At 38.7% G+C, this 21,501-nt stretch overlaps 1 protein-coding gene across 2 annotated transcripts in view; it reads left to right on the plus strand.

Annotated features, from left to right (window-relative positions):
• The window catches only part of ROPN1 (rhophilin associated tail protein 1), a 36,484-nt gene that overhangs the window by 13,172 nt on the left and 1,811 nt on the right, over positions 1-21,501 (plus strand). For both annotated transcript variants that reach the window (XM_077118119.1, XM_077118118.1), the window contains 3 exons: positions 13,368-13,495; positions 16,191-16,308; positions 17,603-17,764. In XM_077118119.1, the coding sequence (XP_076974234.1) occupies positions 13,380-13,495; positions 16,191-16,308; positions 17,603-17,764 (396 nt within the window). In that variant the 5' untranslated portion in view covers positions 13,368-13,379. The remainder of the gene's footprint in view (positions 1-13,367; positions 13,496-16,190; positions 16,309-17,602; positions 17,765-21,501) is intronic.

Consider the following 21,501-nt stretch of genomic DNA (forward strand, 5'->3'; position numbering starts at 1 on the left):
CTCTAGTGCTTAAATCCTTTAATGCCTCCATGTTGCTGTCAAGAATAAGTTCAAAAGCCTTTTCAAGGTATTCCAGGCCTTTAATGTTCTGGTTTGGGGCTACATTTCCAGCCATAGGCCCAACTACTCTTCACTTGCCCACTCTAGCTCTCCTTAATTATGCTCTATTCCCTGAATTCACCATGTTCCCTCACACCTCCACACTTTTTCTCAAGGCCTTCTAGCCACTTGAAATTCCGTTCTTGCTTTCACCAGTAAACAGATGCTTATTGAGTGCTTGTTTTGTACCTGGCATTATTCTGGGAGATGGAACTACAACTCTGAACAAAACAGGTTTCCTCAAGTCTCAACTCAAATATTATCCTCTTTGAAAAGCATTTTCTGACCTCTTTCTCCTAACCCCAGGTGAGCTAGTACCTCCTCTGGGAATTTCTTCTCCTCTGCTCTTATGTGCAGTCCTCTTGATATTTTTTATACCTTTTTTAATCACTGCTTTTCCTATCAGTCTCTTCCACTAGCCTTTTAGCTCCTCCTGAGGGCAGAGTGAGTGACTTATTTCTGTATCCCAGAACTCAGCACTATTCCATACCCAAAAGGTTTTATTGGATTAATGATTTGCCAAGGACCACACCATTAGTCAAAGAGAGGCCTTGAATTAGAATCCTTGTCCTGCCTCACAGTCAAAAGTAATTCTCCACTTAAGCTTGTTCTTCCTATGGGTGTTACATCACACTATATGAAGAACAACAGTCCTCTGTTTTGTCATGGAAACAACCAGTGCACTGTTGGCCATCATCAGGAATGGTAATGAACAAGACGGAAACAGAATCCTGATCATATATTGAGAACTGGTGAGTCTCTGAATCATAGGAATGCTATAACGAAATCAGATACTAGGAAGGATAGGTAAAAGGATGAAAGTGGTGTGGGGGTATTCTGACACTACTATGAAAATGTGAAAAGGTGACCCCAGGTTTGGGACCTGGGGTCATGGGACCACGTTGCACAACTTGGTCACTGTTAATGTAGCAGTCTATAAATGGTGCCCCTAGGCTTGTGGACCATGATGTGAAATCTTTAATAGATGAGCATGGTTAAGTTAGGACCAATTGGAAGAGGTGTCTGTTCACTTGTTAATAAACATGTGTCTCATAACCTCCAAGGATGAGACATAAGCAAGTTTTGGAAATGTGCTAATGGTAGAGCCAAAAACTAGTACTCAAAAAAAGAACAAGGTCAGGTAGGACTGCTCTGAGCCAATTACTGTTGGCATTCAAATGCTGGGTTGGCTTGACCATGGATTTGGCTGGGATTGAAAAAGATCTCTGCTTCTATGAAATAAAATTGAAGAGGCAAAGACAATCTGAGTAAGACAAATTGTGGAGAGCTTGAAAGTCAGGGAGGGCTTCATTTCGATGAGAAATGAAATGAAGATACACTAAAGGTTTTTGAGAGTAACATGATCATATCAGTGATTAAGGAATTTTATCTGGCAAAACTAAAAGGCTCAGTTTCCTGGCATTGAAAAAATGGCTATAAATATTAGAAACTACCTATAGGTTGTTGCAAAGATTAAGTGAGAAAACAAATAGCGCGATGACTTAAGGCCTGTCTTACTCTGGACATACGTCTGTTCTTAGTAACTGCATGGAATATGTTAAAGAGATCACCATGGTTTCAGGGCAAAAAAAATTAGGACATATAATAATTTTGTTCCACTTCAAGGTGCTAAAAATGTACTTTTCATGCTCTAAATGGGAATATTCAGAATACATTAGTGTATTAATGTTTATTGGTGGCAGTAGAACATAATATTTGAAACTGGGTTTGTCCCAGAGAAAATCTATGATGTGTAATTGCCTTATTTAGAGAGAGGTGATATGGTAATGTGTGAAAAGAGAAATGAAGTAAAGCTGAGCTCTTGATTCAGCTCCTCCAAACTGTGGCCTTGTGTCAATCACTTACATTTATGTACTTCAATTCTTTCATTTGCTATATGATGATATTGAACTGTATTCAATATTATGGGTCAAGTTAAATAATTTCCTTTCTTTTTTTTTTTTTTTTCTTTGAGAAGGTTTTCTTTTCATTTCCTAACAGAGGGTAAAATAAGGCCATCGGGGAATCAAACATAAGGATGAGTTCCTTCCTTCCTTATGGCCATGATTATCAAACAACTGAGAGAGTGAAAGTCTGTTTTGGATACTTTTAAGAGTGTCAAAAGAAACAAATCATCAGCATAATCAAAGCTGCAGGTTTCTTCAAGGAGAAACTGGTAGACAGAGAGATCTTTTCAAATCTGGGAAATGAGAGAGCCTCAAAATGGCAAGAAGGGCTTATAAAGGCAATTAAGATATTTTCAAGTGGGAAATTGCAATAATGGCTGATATTTAAATTATTTATTGGATAGGAGGGTCTTGCAAAGCAGGGAACAGATATACATCAGTATATAGTACAGTATACCTGCCCAATTTTAATAAGCTGTATTTACCTCACTGAGACCAGCTAGTTACTAAATGTTGCAAAAATGGCAGCTATGTTAGGCCTGCTCTCCTTGCTTGGAAAATCCCATTCTTGGTCAATTTTCATCTTTTGAAATGTACCTGCCATATCTCAGAAAGGGGTTACTACGAGCAACTCTCAGTACAGGTGGCTGATTTATTCTATTTTACTTAACATGGGAACTGGAAACTATACAGTATGTATCTGGTAGATAGATCTGTAGCATGGTCAGTCAAGAGATTACAATTGGAGGTTTAGGAGTCATTAACATAGAATTCTGGCTGAAGCTACAAAAAGCAGGCCTCTACTTCCAGCTAGTAGTTAGCAGCTGCTTTAACTTTCCCACTGCAACAGTCAGCCAGGGACTAAACCTCAGGAAATATTTCTAGAAAGTTAGAGTAGAGACAAAAATGAACAATAGAAACTATAAAGGAGCAATGCAAAGTTAGGATAAACAAGACTATAAAACCATTATCCAATGGAGCGAGGCATTTCATGAAAGGGAATGATCAATTTTTCAAATGCAATAGAGAAGTCAAGAAGAATGAGATTGTTCTGGGGAAAATCACTAGATTCAGTAGTAAGGAAGACTTTGGTAATATTTGCAAAAGCAGTTTCAGGACAATAATCTGGATGGGAACCTTATAAGAGAGGTAGAGCAGGACTCAGATGGAGAGGGAAGGGAGTCGGCCCTTAAGGCACTTTAGAAGTTTGACAGTCAAAGGTCGTCTTTTAAAAAGAAGACAGTTTGTGCCTATTTGATGGAAAAGAAGAAACCAGGGAGGTAGAAAATATTGAATTCACTGGAGAATCTAAAGGGGCAACTGTCATAGTCTGGTTCCTCAGATCTTGTACAGGCAAGGACTAAGGTTTCAAGTGCTGGAGGAAATAATATAAGATCAAAGGGATATTGTTGAGGAATGCAAAAGAATAGTAGTCCTAATTCATTTTGACATTCTTGTTATCACACAGATAGGAAGTGACTTTATCTACTGGCAGTGAGGACAATAGTTGGGTGGGATAGGATTCTGAGGGGAAAGTTATTCACTGGAGATCAAATAAGAAACAGAATTAAGTGTTGTCAGGAATGGCAAAGATTAATGCAGAAGCAGGAGGGAGGGAACTAGAGAGCAGAGCGATCCCAGGTTGGAGTGTGCTGTAGTGGATAACGGTGTGAAGGTTTTTATGTTGTTATTTTATAAAACCAAAATAGAGTTTGAGACATAAAGACAAAATAACCTGGGTCCAAATTTGATTACCAGTTATATGAAACCTAACTTGATCTAGGCTTACTTTTCATCTTCTTTCAAATTTCACTCAGTTTATCTCAATCTTAGAATCACATGACCATCTCAAAAACTGTTCATTCTCTGGTGTTTCTATAAATTCAATGGATGTCGTCTTCCTCCAGCATCCCTGGCGGGCAAGTACAATTCTCATGAGGGAATCACACTGTCTATTTGTAACTAACGAAAAAATTACATTGCCTTAGAATGCATCTGCAGATAAGGGAGTGTTTGCCAGCAGTTAATTGGATATTCTTATTTTTCTTGATCCTATTTTCTTAAAAAAGTCCCAGGTATCTCCGGCATGTGTGATACTCTGTGAATTCTATTTCTCTGCAATTACAAGAAGTTTATCTGTTTTGCTAATTTGTCTCAATCTCACTTCCTGTCTTCAAATCAATACTGTAGCTGAGTAATTGAAATTAGAAACGAATTGTTCCCTTAACAACCAGCATTTTTACAGTTTGCTTTCTAATGAACATCATTTTGAAATTATATAAATCTCAGCTTTTACCAGAAATCTGTTTCAGTAACTACCAGAATCTCTTCTAAGAAAATATAGTCTTAAAACATTTAAACAAAACATAACAGTTTTAAACTGTTTGTTTGTTGTTTTTTTGTAAACAGAAGTGCTTGACATGACTTTAGAGTAGAGCTTTCCCAACATTTTTGATATCTGACGCACACAGAAAATATTTGTAGGACACACTAGGGTAAAGTGTAGGGTGCTTGGGAGGTCTATATGGGGCTTATGAAAAAATTCTATATATTTGTATTATGTAATTATCTACATAAAATAAAAAACAGTAAGAAGATATGAAATGAATAAACTTCCAATCATTTTAAAACATTTTAAAAAGAGAAACCAAGCTGCTTCCTTATCATGAGCTTCCTCTATATCAAGTTTTGTGTGGAAATGACTACGTGCAGTTTCTGATCAAAATTTTCTAAAGTTCTCTTCAAAATTTTAAAGTCCTCATTAGTGGGAAGTTTGCCTCACAGATGGGTTTTAGAAAATGGTAGATGAATATTTATCATTTTTCCCCCAATTGACAGAAACTTCTTTCTAACTGTTAACCAGAATTTGGATAATTTGATCTTTTCTTGCTTTCAATGAAGTGTGAAGTCAAATTTCTTATAACAATGTGAATGGATTTCAAATGCACTTGAGCTGGTTCATATCAAGAGTTTCCAAATAATGTGACAGTTAAAAAATGTTTCTCTGTAAGTCTTCTTTAGGATTTAGGTTATAATATCAGTTAAACTCCTTAGTGGACTACTTTATCCTCACTTTTCCTTTGAATCCATGAACTTTGATAGTGTGCCTTATGATATTTTCACACAAAAAAATTGTGATTTTTTTATTAATTTCATTCAGATACTCAAAAGTATCAATTAACCAAACCAATTTTTTTCAATGACAGTAAACTCACCCTCAACTCAGCCATGTATAGATTGTTGACATTGTTTTCAATTCTTCTTTTAGCTCCTAACCTCTAGAAAAAAGATTTCCCTTTGGTAGTTTCTTTGGTAGGAAACAGTAGAGCCTTTCCCCACATAAAAGTGAAAACAGACAGAACCATCGAGGTTTGGGTTTTATTAGCATCCTCTAATGTGGAAGTCACACCTACAGGCAAAGGTACAGATAGGTGCTTCTATGTGAATAAAACAATGCCTTCCTTGAATCTCTGGGTGTTCAGGACACAGAAAAGAGATGTGATGTAAAGCCTTTCCACTTTCCTGTCAATACAGGTTTAGCATCAGTACAGAAATTGCTGTGCTTGCATTATTGCCATAAAACCTTATTTGTTTTAAAGCATTTAATTACTACTGCAGATCATTATCTCAAGCGGTTTGTTTTAGTATTTTTTGACAGAACACCTAATATTCTTCTAGGCTTTCCTCTCCAAGAATTCTAATTAGTGTTTTGAATTGAACGCTTACCAGCATCCATAGATTCACCCATCTTGAAAAGACATTTTTGATTAATTAGTCTTATAGAGTGTGTCATCAATGCATATTCTAACAGTATCTTCCTGAGGAGAAAGTTTTCTATTTCTTTTGTTTCATTTGGTCCCAAACATTCTATGGTCACTTTCCAGAAATGTTAGTAAAATGAGTGATTCTGTAATTGCAGAGACATTTTGGCTTTAGTTCTTAATTATGTGACCTTCTAATTAGCTTCTTGAATCCAAGCTGATACTGTTGTATACACTTTCATAAAACAGTGGTTTTCAATATGTGGAACCAGGGAACTCAGAGGGTTCTTGAGGCTTCTGGAAGCGTCTGTGTACTCAAAACTAAGCTTTTTTGTAATAATACTAAAGACATTATATGCCCTTTTCACTCTTTCTCATGAATATGAAGTGTTTTCCAGAGGCTACGGATTGAATACAAAGTAGATATAAGAATCTACTCACATCTTCTAATAAGCCAGACATTATAAAGAGATTTGCAAAAGTGTAAAATAATACCACTGTTCTCACTAAGGTATGTTTTTTCAAAAAATATAGTTATCTTTAATTTTTTTAAATGTTACTTATGTTAACATGTAAACAATTTATTTTCAAATAAATATTTTAAAAATTTTCTCAGTTTAAATTTCTAATACTGATAGATATAAGCCACATAAACAAAAGTTTTGTGGTCCCCAATAACATTTAAGAATGTAAAAGAGTCCAAAAACCAAAACCTTTGAGCGTTACTCTCATAGGAAACTAACTGCATCACATAGATATGTTCTATTAAGATCCTGGCATAATTTACCTGGCACCATTTTTTCATTTGATAACTTTTCCATGCAAATAAGTTATTTGGGCTAAGAAAGAAAATAATTATCAGAGCTAACAAACCCAAATTTGAAATGATCCTCAGTATATTGCCTACTAATACAGTATACTTAAATTTACATTTCTGACTACTGTACATGCCTTAGGAATTCAAAAATATTATAGTGTAAAGATTTTAATAAAATTATTAATATTTAATTTTTATTTTAGGAAATAAATTTAAAGTACTTAACAGACTATAGAACTTTTATAGAATTATTTTAGAATAAAATAAGGTTGTTGGCTTTCTTTTTTTCTCAGCATGGGCAGGCACCAGGAATTGATTGTTGGCTTTCTTAAGAATATTTTAAGATAAGTCATATATTTGAAAAATTAAGCATTTAGTGAGCAAAGGAAAATCATGGAAATTTTATCATTTACTGTAATAATTAAAACTCTGATTTTTCCACAAAACATAAATATTACTCATACTCATATATAGCCAAAATATTTTGGCTACAGTCCCTTTTACTGAATCAATTAAAATATGTTCCATTATTGTTTTTAGAAGCAAACATTTTTATTTCCTTGAATATACATGAAATTCCTTTAGGAATCAGATTTTGGGTATTTGTTTAACATCAAAAGCCGAGAATAGGGTGGGCCATGGTGGCTCAGTAGGCAGAGTTCTCTCCTGCTATTCCAGAGATCCGGGTTCAGTTCCCAGTGCCTGCCCATGCGGGGGGCGGGGGGGGGGGGAGAAAAGAATAAAAACACCCAAGAATAAATAAATACATAAACAAAAACAGAATTAAAAAATGAACAAAATCAATTATATTAGGGACAAGTAATGATGATGATAAAAATAAGTCCTGTATCTCCTTTCTTGGGAGAAAATAATGTGAAAAACAGTATATAAAATCGAAGGAAAAACTGAGTCTTTTAAACACATATGCAGGGCAGGATTATCACTGATAACGAATATATTGAAATTAAATCAACAGTCAGACTTACAAAGATGCCTTTAACTGGATGGTTAAAGTAAGCCTTACAGAAGCACTGCCTGGCAGTACGTGCCATGCATAACACCTTAAGCACAAAAACAATAACTACTGAAATCCAGAAGTTTACTGGTTGAGCCAAAATGTATCCAAATATAATTTCAAATGTTGTAAATTTGTGAATGGGTGTAAAACGATTGTAAATTTTGTATCACTATAAAAAAAATTTACAGCCATCCCCTCTCAGGGCACACCTGTAACCCATTCTGCCATGGCCACTAGTGGGAAGCTCAGCCTTAGAGAGCTACAAAAGGCTAAATGGTATTATATGGTAAAATGTACACTATAAGCAATATTTACTATGAAGTGTCTGAAAAAGACAATACCTATGCTGATTTGAATCTGTTATGTACCCCAGAAAAGCCTATGTTCTTTTACTACAGCCCTGTAGGTGCAGACCTATTGAGGGTGGGAAATTTTGCTTAGATTATTTCCATGGAGATGTGACCCAGCCCATAGAAGGTGGGTCTTAATTCCTTTGCTAGAATCCTTTATGAGAGGATAAAAGGTAGACACATTTTGGAGAAAGCTCAGAGAAGCTAAGGTAGAAAAGCTCAGAGATACTTTGATAAGGACTAGCAGTTGTCACCATGTGCTTTCCTATGTGACAGGGGAACCCCAGATGCCAGCTACCTCTCCTGAGAGAACGTATCTTCCTCTTGATGCCTCAATTTGAACATTTTCATGGCCTTAGAGCTGTAAATTTGACACCTAAATAAATCCCCTTTATAAAGGCCTACTCATTTCTGGCATATTGCATTCTGGCAGCTTTAGCAAACCTAAACAGTACCCAAGTTTTCTAGGAAGGTCACAGTATAGTATGGACTCAAGATACTTAAGTCCATACTTAACCCCCAACTTAATCTGGGGTTAAGTTTCCTACTTAAACCCCGCAATGGAGGTGTGTGGGGTTTAAGTAGAAAGGAACAGGGAAGGCATTCAAATGGGCTAGAATTAGCCATTTCAAATGGGCTAGAATTAGCAATGTATTAAGGCAAAGAGAGAAAGGCAGTATAAGTAATGTTAATAAGGGGTGAGAAAGCATTAAGCTTTGGATATATAAATTCTTGGAATGTTGCCAGAGAAAACTACCTGTTGGAAGTTTGTATTGGTAAACAGTGGCAGAAAGTTTATAGTTTAAAATTATGTGGGGGGCGGGCGATGGTGGCACAATGGCAGAGTTCTCACCTGCCGTGCCAGAGACCTGGATTTGATTCCCCGTGCCTGCCCATGCAAAAAAAAAAAAAAACAAAATCATTAAAATTATGTGGATAAATCAGAGGAACCTTGAAAGTCAGGATATGATTGCCATTTCGTGAGTGGGGCTCCCTGACCCAAAGAAGACAGATGTGGAAACACTGGACAGAACAAAACAGAGTGTGACTCAAGACAGAGATACCTGCATAGTGGGTGCTGAGAGGCTGGACCAGAGTAAAAGGAATGGAAATAAAAAGGGATGGATTGGAGACATGTTTCAAAGGTAATTTCAATGGGATTTAGTAACAGATTCAGCAGGTTGAAAAGAATGGTCTACCTGAGGTTTTTTGATAGCAAAACCTTAGAGAACTGTGGCATCATGTTCTAGAAAGAATTTGAGAGGGGGCCTGGTTGGCAGACAGACAATGAATTCTATGATGATGTGGCCTGGAAGCAGGAGGATGTGTGGAAGGGAAGCACCAGTAAGAGATGAGGGATGGACATACAAGGACAATCAACACAGTTTTGAGATAGATGAAACCATGAGAGGATGTGAGTTCTCTAAGAGAGGTAGAAAGGCCAAATCTTAGAATGCTGAAGACTATTGACCTTTCTTTTGAAGAAGATTGCTAACACTTGCCTAGCAGGAGGAAGAAGAAAGATTATAGAAGAAGACAGGAGGAACATAGAAAAGCAAGAACAGTGTGGTGGCTTGGAGTTATTTACCCCAAAAAACATGTTCTTAATTTTAATCCATTCCTGTAGGTGTAAAACCATTATAAATAGAACCTTTTGTTCAAGTTGCTTCGGTTAAGGTGTGATACAGGATGGGACTTAATCTCAATACTGGAGACCTTATAGAGAAGGCCACAGAGAGAGAAGCCATGAGAAGCAGCCAGAAAGTGGATGTCAACGGAACCTGGAAGAGAAAAGAGAAGATGCTACCATGTGTACTCCATGTGATAGAAAAACCAAGGAACCTCAAAGATTGCAGGGCAGCCAGAAGATTCCAGGAGGAAGCAAGCCTTCTGGTCTTGGAAACCATGAGCCAATAAATTCCTGTTGTTAAGCCAACCCATGTGATGATATTTGTTTTAGAAGCCAGGAAACTGAAACATCAAGGGAAAAGGAAGCCTCAAGAAGGAAGAGACAGTTCTGTGTGACAGACCACCTCCCATTACAGTCAGTGCGTGACCTTATCCTGCCTCTGCTACTTATTAGTTATATGTCATTGCAAAAGTTTTATTCTTTCTCTCTTGGTGTCGTCATCTATATGTAAATTTGTGATAATAATATAATCTACCTCATAGGAGTATTTGGGGGATTAAATGAGATGTGTATAGAATACTTAGCACAGTATCTGGCACACGCAAGAAGTCAATAGACGTAAACTACTATTATTGATAATAGGCTGCCATGGGTAACTTTTAAGGGAACACCTGAATACGGTAAGGGCAGAAAAAATCGCAAGGGGTTAAAGAAGGACTGAGTGTTGGAAAAAAAGCAATGGATGTGGAGAATTTACTAGAGATTCTTTCCCCCAAAATGGCAAGAAATCATAGGCATTAGAAGAAGCAAGGGGATGAAGTAAAGGTTTTGCTTAAACTTGCTGTATATTAACCAAGGGTTACTATTGTTACTGCTGTCATGGAAGCCTCTTTAATTAAAACCACTTTTTTATTTGCATGAGGCCATCTGAGCCTTAAGAATAGAAACCAAATAATTACACATCAACTAGAAAACCCTGTCAAAATATATGCAGTAAATATGGGCAAAATAAGGCACTATCTTTTGCTAGATAAAACAGATTGAAAAAGTTTGATCAACTTGTAGCATAACTCTTTTAAAATTATGAAATATTTTTCAAAATACCAAATTGCATAATGTAAATATAAACATAAAAATAAGGATGCAAACATCCAAGCAGTCATATCCAGCACATTATTAATAGTGCTGAGGTCCCTATTGCATCCCCTGATGACATCCCTTTCCCTCTGCCACCACCATTCTAAATTTGTGCTTATCATCCCTTGCCCTTCATTACAATGTTGACATATGCATGTAACTAAATAATACATTGCTTTTTTCACCCAGCATTGTGATTCATTCATGTTGATGTCTGTAGCATCCTCATTGAAAATTGTGCTATCTTCTCAATGATTTGAACCATTTATCAATGTGCTGGTTTGAAAGGAAGTATGACCCCTAAGAAAAGCCATGTTTTGATATAAATCCCATTTCATAAAGGTAAAATAATCCCTATTCAAACTGTATATTTGAAACTGTAATGAGATCATCTCCCTGGTTGATGTGATTTAGTCAAGAACGGTTGTTAAACTGGATTAGGGGAAGACATGTCTTCACCCATTTGAGCGGGTCTTGATTGGTTTACTGGAGTCCTATAAAAGAGGAGACATTTTGGAGAGAGAGACTCAGAGAGAGCAGAGAATGCTGCAGCACCACGAAGCAGAGAGTCCACCAGCCAGTGACCTTTGGAGATGAAGAAGGAAGATGCCTCCCAGGGAGCTTCATGAAACTGGAAGCCAGGAGAGAAAGCTAGAAGATGACGCTGTATTTGCCATGTGCCCTTCCAGGAGAGAGAGAAGCCCTGACTATGCTCGCCATGTGTCTTCTCACTTGAGAGAGAGAAACCGTGAACTTCATCGGCCTTCTTGAAACAAGGTATCTCTCCCTGGATGCCTTAGGTTGGACATTTCTATAAATTTGTTTTAATTGGGGCATTTTCTCAGCCTTAGAACTGTAAACTAGCAACTCATTAAATTACCCCTTTTAAAAGCCATTCCGTTTCTGGTATATTGCATTCCGGCAGCTAGCAAACCAGAACATCATTATATAGTAATCCTCTTTATTCCTAATAAAGCATTTTGCCTTAAAGTCTCTTTGTCTGGTATTACTATAGCCACAACTTTGTTTTGATTATTTGTCTATTTATCTTTATATCGTTTTACCTTCAGTCATTGTGACCTTATGTTTTTATTATTTTGATATGCCTACAGCTGGATTTTAAAAATCCAGTCTAATAATGTCTGTATTTTAGCTGGCACACAAAAGGACTATTTCTTTTTATTGTGATCACTGATAGATATGAGACCCTTTTCCTATGCTTTCTCCTTTCCCTACTCCTCCTTTTTTTGCCCTATTTTGGATAGATCTAGGTTTTTTGTTTTATTTTTAAATTCTTTTTCTCCTCTTTATTGGCTTGGTAGTTATATTTTCTAGTGATTGTCCTTGAATTTTACTATGCATACTTGACCTTTTATGCAGTCTAAATTTTATTAATATCATTACGTTCTTCTTCCAAATAAAAAGAACATACATAAAATAAAAGGTAATAGGCTACCACCAACTTGAGGCCAATTTAATTTTTGGTCTTGGAGTTTCCGAACCAGACCAGTGGCATGTATTTAAAACCTATATTCTCGGGAGACTCTTTTTCTCCCAAGTATAAAGCAATGGAGGCAGATTTCTGTGTCTTTTCTCCCTGACAGTAGATGGATATTTTCAGTCCCACCCTCTCACACTGAGGTATAGTCCTTTGAAAGGTCTCAGATTTATGGAGGAAGGGGGTCCTCCAGTTTGGCTGTTTATATTTTGTGCACCTATGACCTGGTCTCTGGTCTCTTCCCTCCCTGCATGGCTATTTTTCTCAAAGCTTCATGTTCCTTACTTCTACGTTTGCACCCAGGTCAGCCCTGATTTCCATCTTAGCTTACCACTCTGGTTTCTGCTTTATTCACTTTATTTGGCACTTGAGGATTTCACTCACTCTCCTGCAAGTTCAGCAATGCAATTTGAAAGGTATGCTTGCCTAGGTTTGTCAAGCATCCAGACGTTTTGCAGAGAGAAGGCTTTTCAGACTATCTAGTCTGTCTTTTTCTACTAAAAGTAGACTAAATCTTTTAATCAGACGTTTATTTTTTCATAGAATCATGTACCATCTATCAGTTTTCATGTCTCTCCTCCCATTTGTCCTGGCACTTTTTTTAAGTGGACATGTACAAGTTTTCTCTTTTAAGATTAGCTTAGATAAGAACATGCAGATGCAAAGGGGATTATTCTATCAAAGGGCTGCCTTTGATTAATTTTCATTGGAAGTAATCCAAATGTCAAATAATAAGATTCACAGAGTAAATTTTGCTTAAACTTTATCAAGCCGATAAAGGTCCTGTGACATGGAAAGATGTTCATGATACATTATTGAGTAAATAAACTGGTTTGTATGACCCATTTTTGTTTTATACAAACATATATTTACATCGAAAAAATTGTGGAGGTATATAGCCAATATTTTTGTTTAATTCTTGTCAATCTATTTTTTTAATGAACAAGTATTGTGTGATTTTTATATAAAGAACAGAATTATTAGCAACAACAAAAGATTTCTACTCTCCCGCTTTCTAACCTTGGAGTTGTATAACAAGAGTAGCGAACTCCCCAATATGGAGAGTGTCAAACAGAGGCTGGGTGACCCCCTGTCCAGGATTCCTGTCATGATTCAAAGATTCACATTTTATTTTATTTTCTGCCATTAGGTCAGCCAATCAATGCCTCAGACCGATAAGCAAATATGCATTCCGCCGGACCTGCCGGAATTGCTGAAGCAGTTTACCAAAGCCGCGATCCGGACCCAGCCGCAGGATCTCATCCAATGGGCTGCCGAGTACGTGTTCCTTTCCCCTCCAAGCCCCTCCCATCTCCAGGCCCTAGTTCCCACGCTCCAGGGAGGCAAGGCTGTCAAGGCTCCAGGGTGGTCCAAGCCGGGGTGGAACTGCTTAGCATAATCTTTGTCATTTTCAGCTCTAGCATTGCTTTGGCGCTTTAAAATCCTTACATACATCAAACAGGCCAGGATGGGATGCCCTCCCCTAAGTGAGCAGGCAGAGCAGACAGGAAGCCAGGGCAATAAGTGTCCTGGGGCAAACAGCACGAGTTTAGATTTCCGTAACACATCAGCATATGTGTAGCCCCACCTTCACCCCTGCACTGCCTTGTCCTGTCTCAGCAGAAAGAAGGATTTGATTCTTCCTGCTGCTTAACCTACCTTTCCCTGTTTCAAACCAGGACCCCGTTTCCTCTGTTACCACTAAATGGCAGCAGTGCACAGCGGGGGAGGGGTGATGGTGATGGGGAGAGACTGGGGGGTGGATCACGTGGGATCTGTCTATGCCGATTCACTCCTGGATTTACTCCTTTAATGAGACACTTTCCTCCATGGCTGTTAAAACTCACATGTGTGCCCAAGCAGATACACCTTAATTTTGTCTTATTTTCTTTAATGTTTCCTTGAATTGATGTGTTCCCTCAACACAGTGAGGTCTACACAGTACGCCTCCCATTCTGGAGAAAGGAGGCACAGCACAATGGTGAGGTCAAGAACACTGGTCTTGTGAAACAGTGAGCCTCAAACACAGGAGCCCTCTCTCAGGAGAGACCTCCAGGGGATGCTCAATCCGTGCAGCTTTACACAACAAGGGCTGCTGGCCTAGACTGAAACGGCTTTACAGAGAAAGTCTCTCAGCTATGAAATTGCTTCTTAGACAAACTCTCCTGCTTGAAACTGGGGAACTGGGGGTTATGGCAGGAGTTCGAAGCTAACTAGACCTTCAGGACCATTTTCAGGCTAATTTTACTGTTTGATGGTTATCTTCTTATTAGCGTCTCAGCGGGAAAAGGGGAGTATGAAAGGCTATTGAGAAGGATTGGGTGGACTGGGGAAGGGAGAATTTTTTAGCATGAGATTGTGAGTGGGTGCATTGAGCAGATGGTGGAAAGGTGTGATACCTTTGAGAAGACAAAAAAAGTAATCTAAGAGGATTCTTTTGAACTCTGAGCCAGTGCTCTTATGCTCCTGGGTTAGTTTAGGAGAAGCTTTTACAAACAAAAGACAAGCCAGTAATATTCATAAAGAGATGCAAATAGGGTTGTTTGGCATAGTAATGAGCCGTGTTTAGTTTTCCATTCAAAAATGATGTCTTGGGTGGTGTGACCATGGCTCAGTGGCAGAAGTCTCACCTGCCATGCCGGAGACCCGGGTTCGATTCCCAGTGCCTGCCCATGTGAAAAAAAAAAAATTGATGTCTTATCTCTAAGATTGAACAGCTTCCAGAGATTAATTTCTTTTGTCATAGTCAAACAGACTTTGTTTTGTACTATACAATAGTTTAAAACCAGTTTTATTGTCTATGTTCTGTTGTTTTAAAGTAAGAAAAATGACATTTCTTGGTACTGTCCCTGACATTTATGGAGAAAACATTCCACGGTTGTAGCCTGTTTGCTCCCATATTGTATCATGTGCTATAAATTTTTTAGACACCTATAAAAAAATCGGTTTGTAGTTTAACTACAATGGAAAAAAGAGCATGACCTAAGAGTGCTCTCTAACTATTCAGACCTGTCAACTGCTCACGTCCCTTCCATACTGCAGGTAACCTCTTTTCATCTCATGCCAGTCCTAAAACAGGACTCGCATTTCCCCACATTGCCCCAAAAGAAATCTCGCTCCATAAAGCTCTGGGAGCAGGCAGATGTTACAGAAGATTTTAAGGGGAAGATAGAGAAAGGTTTTACTTTATACATTCCACATATTACAAGGTCGTCTCAAATCCCCCTTGGGCTTGTCTTATTTCCTGAGCTTCCCTTGTCGTTCTGCCGAATTTCTCTTCCTTCCCCCTTCAAGCCCCAAGCCTCACTATTACCTCCAGTCTCTCCTCTTCCTGGCTTCCCCCTAAAAAAGCATCTCCATCTCTCCCCCTTTCTTATGCAGGGCACTTTAACTCTCTTTCAACTTCTTGCCAGATTATATTTTCCTACCCATTACCTAATACTGACTATAAAGATGTCATCAGCCAGTGTACTGAACAAAGATTTTGTGTTTTATTATTAAATGCTCTAGATATTCAGATTCTTCCTCTATAAAAGGCAGGGGGAATTAAAAATATCAAATGATTTGGTTTTTTCACTCCTATTTTGTATATATTAAATGCATATATTATTACATATAAGATATATGCTTAGGAGAAATGGCTGGGGAAAAAAAGAACCCTGACCCAAAATGTTCCAGAAAATTCCATATGAAATTTTTGTTGGCTATTCCTCATCCTTAGACGGGAGCAAATCTTTTTCATCCTCTAAGCCTTCTCTATGCCATAATCATGGAAAGTAACATATGAAAGTATCATATTCTATATAAATGAACTCAACACAGTGTCTGGCCCATAGAAGCTGCTTTAAAAATGTTTTTTTTCCTCTGCTCACTTCCTTTAAAAAAATAAGGACAAAAGAAAAGAAAGAGTTTCCCAAAGCAGCCACTGTAGTAAAGGATGCTTCTCCCACCTCCCTAACATTTGTTCTTGCAGTTATTTTGGGGCCATGTCCCGTGGAGAGATTCCTCCAGTGAGAGAGCGGGCTGAACGAGTTGCCCTATCTAACTGGGCAGAACTCACACCTGAGCTGTTAAAGATCCTGCATTCTCGGGTAAGGGGTAATGTGAGGATAATGATGAAGTGGATGGGTACAGACAAAAACCCATTGTCCCCTGACAGTCAGCTGGCCACTAGGCACCATCCTAAAAGTCACTAAATCATGGACTGAAAGTAAATCTTCCTTGGGGGAATAAGGATAATCGTGAAATAAGTTTATCCTGAATACCCATGCTGAGTTATCTTTCGAGGTCATCCCTAGACTTCCCTGGAGCTAACAGTGTCTAAGGGCTCATTGCAATGCTCATTCTTTCCCTCCAGAAAAGCACAGGCCCACAGTCCTTGGCAGTGTCCTTCCTACTGATCAAGCCATGATGTGATGCCAGTTATAACTGGGGAGGGACACATTATACTTCCCAGCTCGCCCAGGTGCAGGCCTATCTTAGCTTTTAGGAAAAATCCTGGCTCTCTTCACAGCCAAATCATCCTAGGAGATGCCCAGGATGGACGAGGAAGCCCAACTTGAGAAAGCTTGAGGTTTAGTCAATACCCAGGAAATATGGTTTCCCTACCATACCCCACTTTAGGATCCCGTACAGAGAGGGTTGGAGTGATTCAGGACTGACTTAGTCAACAACCTTGGTCCCAGAGTCATAGCCATTTCATCAGAGTAAGAGGGTTGGGGGAGGTATTAGACCACTTCATTAAGGCATCCGGGCCCTTCTAACATTTTTGCCAACAGGTAGCCATTCAGTCCCTTCCTCCTCATCACCACTAAGCACCATGTACAGTGGATGAGGCAGAAACTGGAGGTAGCCAGATTAGTCATTCAGACCAAACCTGGGGAGGAATGGGGGTGGGGCTGATCCATATACCCTCATATTATTCCCAGAAAGTATGAGTGTTGCATATAAGTTCCAGTACAAAGAACTCAATGGAGTCTGGAAGCAAACCTAACACCTAGCTTCAGTTTCACCTCTAATTAGTAGTCTCAGACAAGTCCTCTGTCCCTTGGGTTTGTCTTCACACTGTCCAATCTGCCTTAGAGGGATAACCTAGGGATAGAACAGTAGATGATAAACATGCCTGAAAAATTTTAAATGCAATATAAATGTCTATTTTTCCCATAATTATGATGCCCAGAGTTAAAATTATTAAACCATATCTCAGCATGCTCATTAGGCTGAATATTTCTCTACTCTTGCAAAGAAAACTGCCAATCAGTCCTCTTTTATCTCCCTGACAACTCCTTGCTGGTGCTGGGAGAGCATGGGGCCTTGCCTGGGCAGATGTTTCCTAGGGGCGGAAGCCTCCCTCATTCTCTGTTCTGTCATTTCCCTGCCCTGCAGGTCGGTGGCAGGCTGATCATCCATGCAGATGAGCTAGCCCAGATGTGGAAGGTGCTGAGTCTCCCAACAGATCTGTTTAACAGTGTGATGAATGTGGGTCGCTTCACGGAGGAGATTGAGTGGCTGAAGTTTTTAGCCCTGGCTTGCAGTTCTCTTGGAGTTGTAAGTTGGCTTTCTCTCTCTCTCTGGGCCTGGAGAGTTTGTACATCTATCTGCTGTCAGTTCTCTAGAGCTGATGAGGAGTATGCCTTTGGATTATTCAGGTTTTTTGTCTTCTCCCTCTCCTCTCTGAATTAGTCATTTCTACTCATCAGCAGGAGTAATTAGGAGGAGAGAGGGGAAAATTGCCATCAGGCTTTGGAGAAATGTTGACTAAAACGTGGTGTTTCCGTTTGCTAAAGCTGCCAGAGTGTAACAGACCAGAAATGGATTGTTGCTGTGATTTTTTTTTCCAGTGGGGATTTATTAGGTAAAAGGTTTACAGTTCTAAAGCCATGAAAATGTCCAAATTAAGGCATCAAGAGGAAGATGACTTCTCTGCAGAAAGGCTGCTGGTATCCAGGGTTCCTCTGTTACATGGGAAGGCACATGGTGACGTCTACTGGTCCTACTGGCCTGGGTTCTGGTTTCAATGGCGCTCTCCAAATGCCTCTGGGCGTTTTCTCTCTTTTATCCTTATAAAGAACCCCAGTAAGATAGACATTAAAACCTACCTTGAAGAGGCTGGGCCACATCTCAATTGAACCAAAAGTTCGCACCCACAATAGATCTGCCCCCTTGGGGATGGATAAAAATAAAAGAACAGAGCCTTTCGTGGGGTACATAAGAGCTCCAAACCAGCACATGTGGCTTTTAGATTGTTTATGAATTTTAGTCACTACACTCATTAATTCACATGACCATTCTGCTTGCTGTATTCCTAGTCCTGGAGATGAGCAAGAGCCCACTGTAGAATGAGGCTTCCTTATATTTGGCTTCCAGACACCTAGAAGATATGCCAATAAAGACTTTTACAAAGAGGTGCAGCTTACAGAAAAGTATGATTTAATAAATATATTTAGACATGACAACCAGACATAAGAGAACAAGAAAAGAGAAATGAGGCTATTTCTAGATTTATCATGACATCAGCACAGATGCACAATATTCATATAAATTCATACTTTTTCCGGTTTGACTTGGTTTACAATTGGAAAAGCCATTTGACTCTTTTGAAGGAAAATATGCTGAAATCAGTTTTCATATAATAGACATATAAACATATATATACTTTTCTAATGTTCTTCTTATACATGGACTCGTTTTTGTTAAACATTGTTATAACTTAAATGACAAGTAATCAGAAATATGGACTCTCTAAAAAACTTTTGAAATACACACAGTGTAAAAATTAATAAGGAAATCATTGCCTCTACCAAAACCAAAGGTTGTGAAAAGGTACTTTGAATCACTTATCCTATCTAAATATGATCTTGTTGTTTCTTCTCATGAGATTGGAATGCATATTTGACATTTTTGTCTCTGAAAAAAATCACCAGAAATTCTGTAGTCCAATTTTCTCTATGGGTTTCCCATGCAACTTTATCATAATTATTTCTTTAAAAAGAAGGAGAGGAAATCCATTTGCATTTTTTCCCGTTATCCTTTATAGCAATATTACATAATGAATAAATTTCTATCCTCCAAGAGTAAAGGAAAATGCAGCAAGGGCAGATGAGTTGCCAATCAGCACTGATCTCACTTCTGTGAATACAGCTGCAAGGACTGTGGGAAATTGAAGAAGGGAAAATTAAAGCCACTGCATTTTATTCAGTTCTCATAGGGTCACAAATTTATTCACATCACATTCAGATGATCAGGAAAAAAATGTACATTTATTTTATTTGTCACTAATTCTGAGCTTCCTTAGGAACTCCCACTTATAGAAGAATAAGAACATAATTCGTTTCCAGGAATTTCAGTCTGATGCAATAACTGAAACAGACTTCAGATAAATTGCCCAGTCTCTCAGATTTCTCTTCTCCAAGGTGGTAGCTGAGTATGTAGGGAAAGGGCATGGGTTTCACATATTCACTGGTCTTCTCTGGTGCCTCTGGTCTCTATGGTGATACCCCTGTCTGATCGCTAGGTGCTTGCAACTTAAGTCTTTAGTACAGTCTCTCTTGGATTGGTCACAGTACAAGGAAGTTCCCCTCTGGCTCATCTCAGTTTTCACTGGCTCTAAGGGCCTCTTGAGTCTCTGCCTGATCATCTTTATTCCCTGGCTTAAGAATCTACTCTGCAGTCCTTCATCACCTTGTGTGATGTCTGAGTCTTTCCTTGGCCCTGTGCCATGTAACCAAGAGTGACTTTGGGAAGCTAAACTCATGCTTGGCCTGCAGTGCAGCTGTTCGGTTTACTTTGAAATGATTGCCTGCTAGATTGGTGAGCAGAAACTGTGATGTAAAGTCTTTCTACTTTCCCTCTAAAAGAAGGAGTTTGGATTAGATGTTCCATGAAGCTCCTTGAATTCTAACATTCTAACCCTTCTCTGGTTCTCCTGAGACATTCTCGGGCCTCGCTCTGGCTAACAGTGGATCCCTCTAATTCTGAGAGATTCTGAGATGTCTGACTTTGTACCTCATCATCCTTATGTCAGCCTGGAGGTCAAGTCTGTAAATAAAGGGCAGCCAGTGAACCCAAAAGCCAATCCCCTTAAATTCATTTGTTCTATGAACTTAAATATAAGATTGGCCAGGGTATCACCATCTGGTGGAGGCCTTGTATTCTAGTTAATCGATACATACTTAGAGGCAACTCCAGAAATTTCATCTCTCCTTTGCCAACTCAATAGCTAGTCATGATCTCTGGCATCTAGAAAAGCCAATTCTCTCCTTTTCAAAGAGACTCTAGTGGCAGGTACAAGTACTCCAATCTTGAGCTCTTTGGGTCTAAAATAGATGAAACAAAATGCTGTAGCATGCAGATTTATGTTTCTCTTCCCTGCCAGTACTCCTTCTTCTAGTTTGGGCTATGCTGTCTCCTTTTCCACTGGGACTGATTATATAACAGAAAGAGATTTTGCACATAGTAAATAATTGTGCTAACTGGAAGGAATGACATATTTTGTTAGCAATTACTTTACTCTTTGGGTCTTTGTGAGTTTGATAATGAGGCTCATAAGACATTTAAAGGCTATCTTTATGAAGTGGATCCCATCTGACCAAATATCTTGTGCAAGAGAATGCGTATCTGTTTGCTTTAGATTTGTTTAGATTTAACAAAAAGCTTCAGTCCAAAGAGGTCTTGAGCCATTTGTCCATTTATTAAGTACTTGCTGGGTACAAAAATTTTTAAAATTCTTAGGAGGTCAAAAGAATTTCAACACTTGTTATTCGAATAACCAATTAAAAATGGTGATTGGGATAGAAAGAACTCCAATTTGGATGAGACTGCCAGAATAGGACAACAGAACAAAGTTACTAGAGGAGCAGTTTTTAAAAAGAAGCAGGGAGGATGAACTGTGGATGGAAATTGTGAAGTTCAGTGTACCTACTCACCGGCAAATCCACCCAAAAGCATTCTCAGGCAGACCCCATCCCGTCCTCACTGACAGATGCTTACCCAGCCTCATGCAGACTGGTCCTGCCATCTTGTGGTTCAACATTTTAGAATTCTTATACATTGAAGATTCTATTTATAAAATAACTTAAATACACCAATAATGTTTCAATTGCTTGCCATCAAGTAAAACTGTCACTCCAGGAAATCACTCCAGCACTGTCATTACTTCCTGATACAGACTTACACCCCTGGGTAACACACACCACAGTTAAAGAAGCATCGTCTAGACATCCATTATATTCATGGAGCGGATGGGAGAAGAACCAGCCAGCAGCAGCTGCAGAGGAAGAGCAGCT

The sequence above is a fragment of the Tamandua tetradactyla genome, chromosome 10 (assembly GCF_023851605.1).
Source record: "Tamandua tetradactyla isolate mTamTet1 chromosome 10, mTamTet1.pri, whole genome shotgun sequence".
In the NCBI taxonomy this organism is placed as follows: Eukaryota; Metazoa; Chordata; class Mammalia; order Pilosa; family Myrmecophagidae; genus Tamandua; species Tamandua tetradactyla.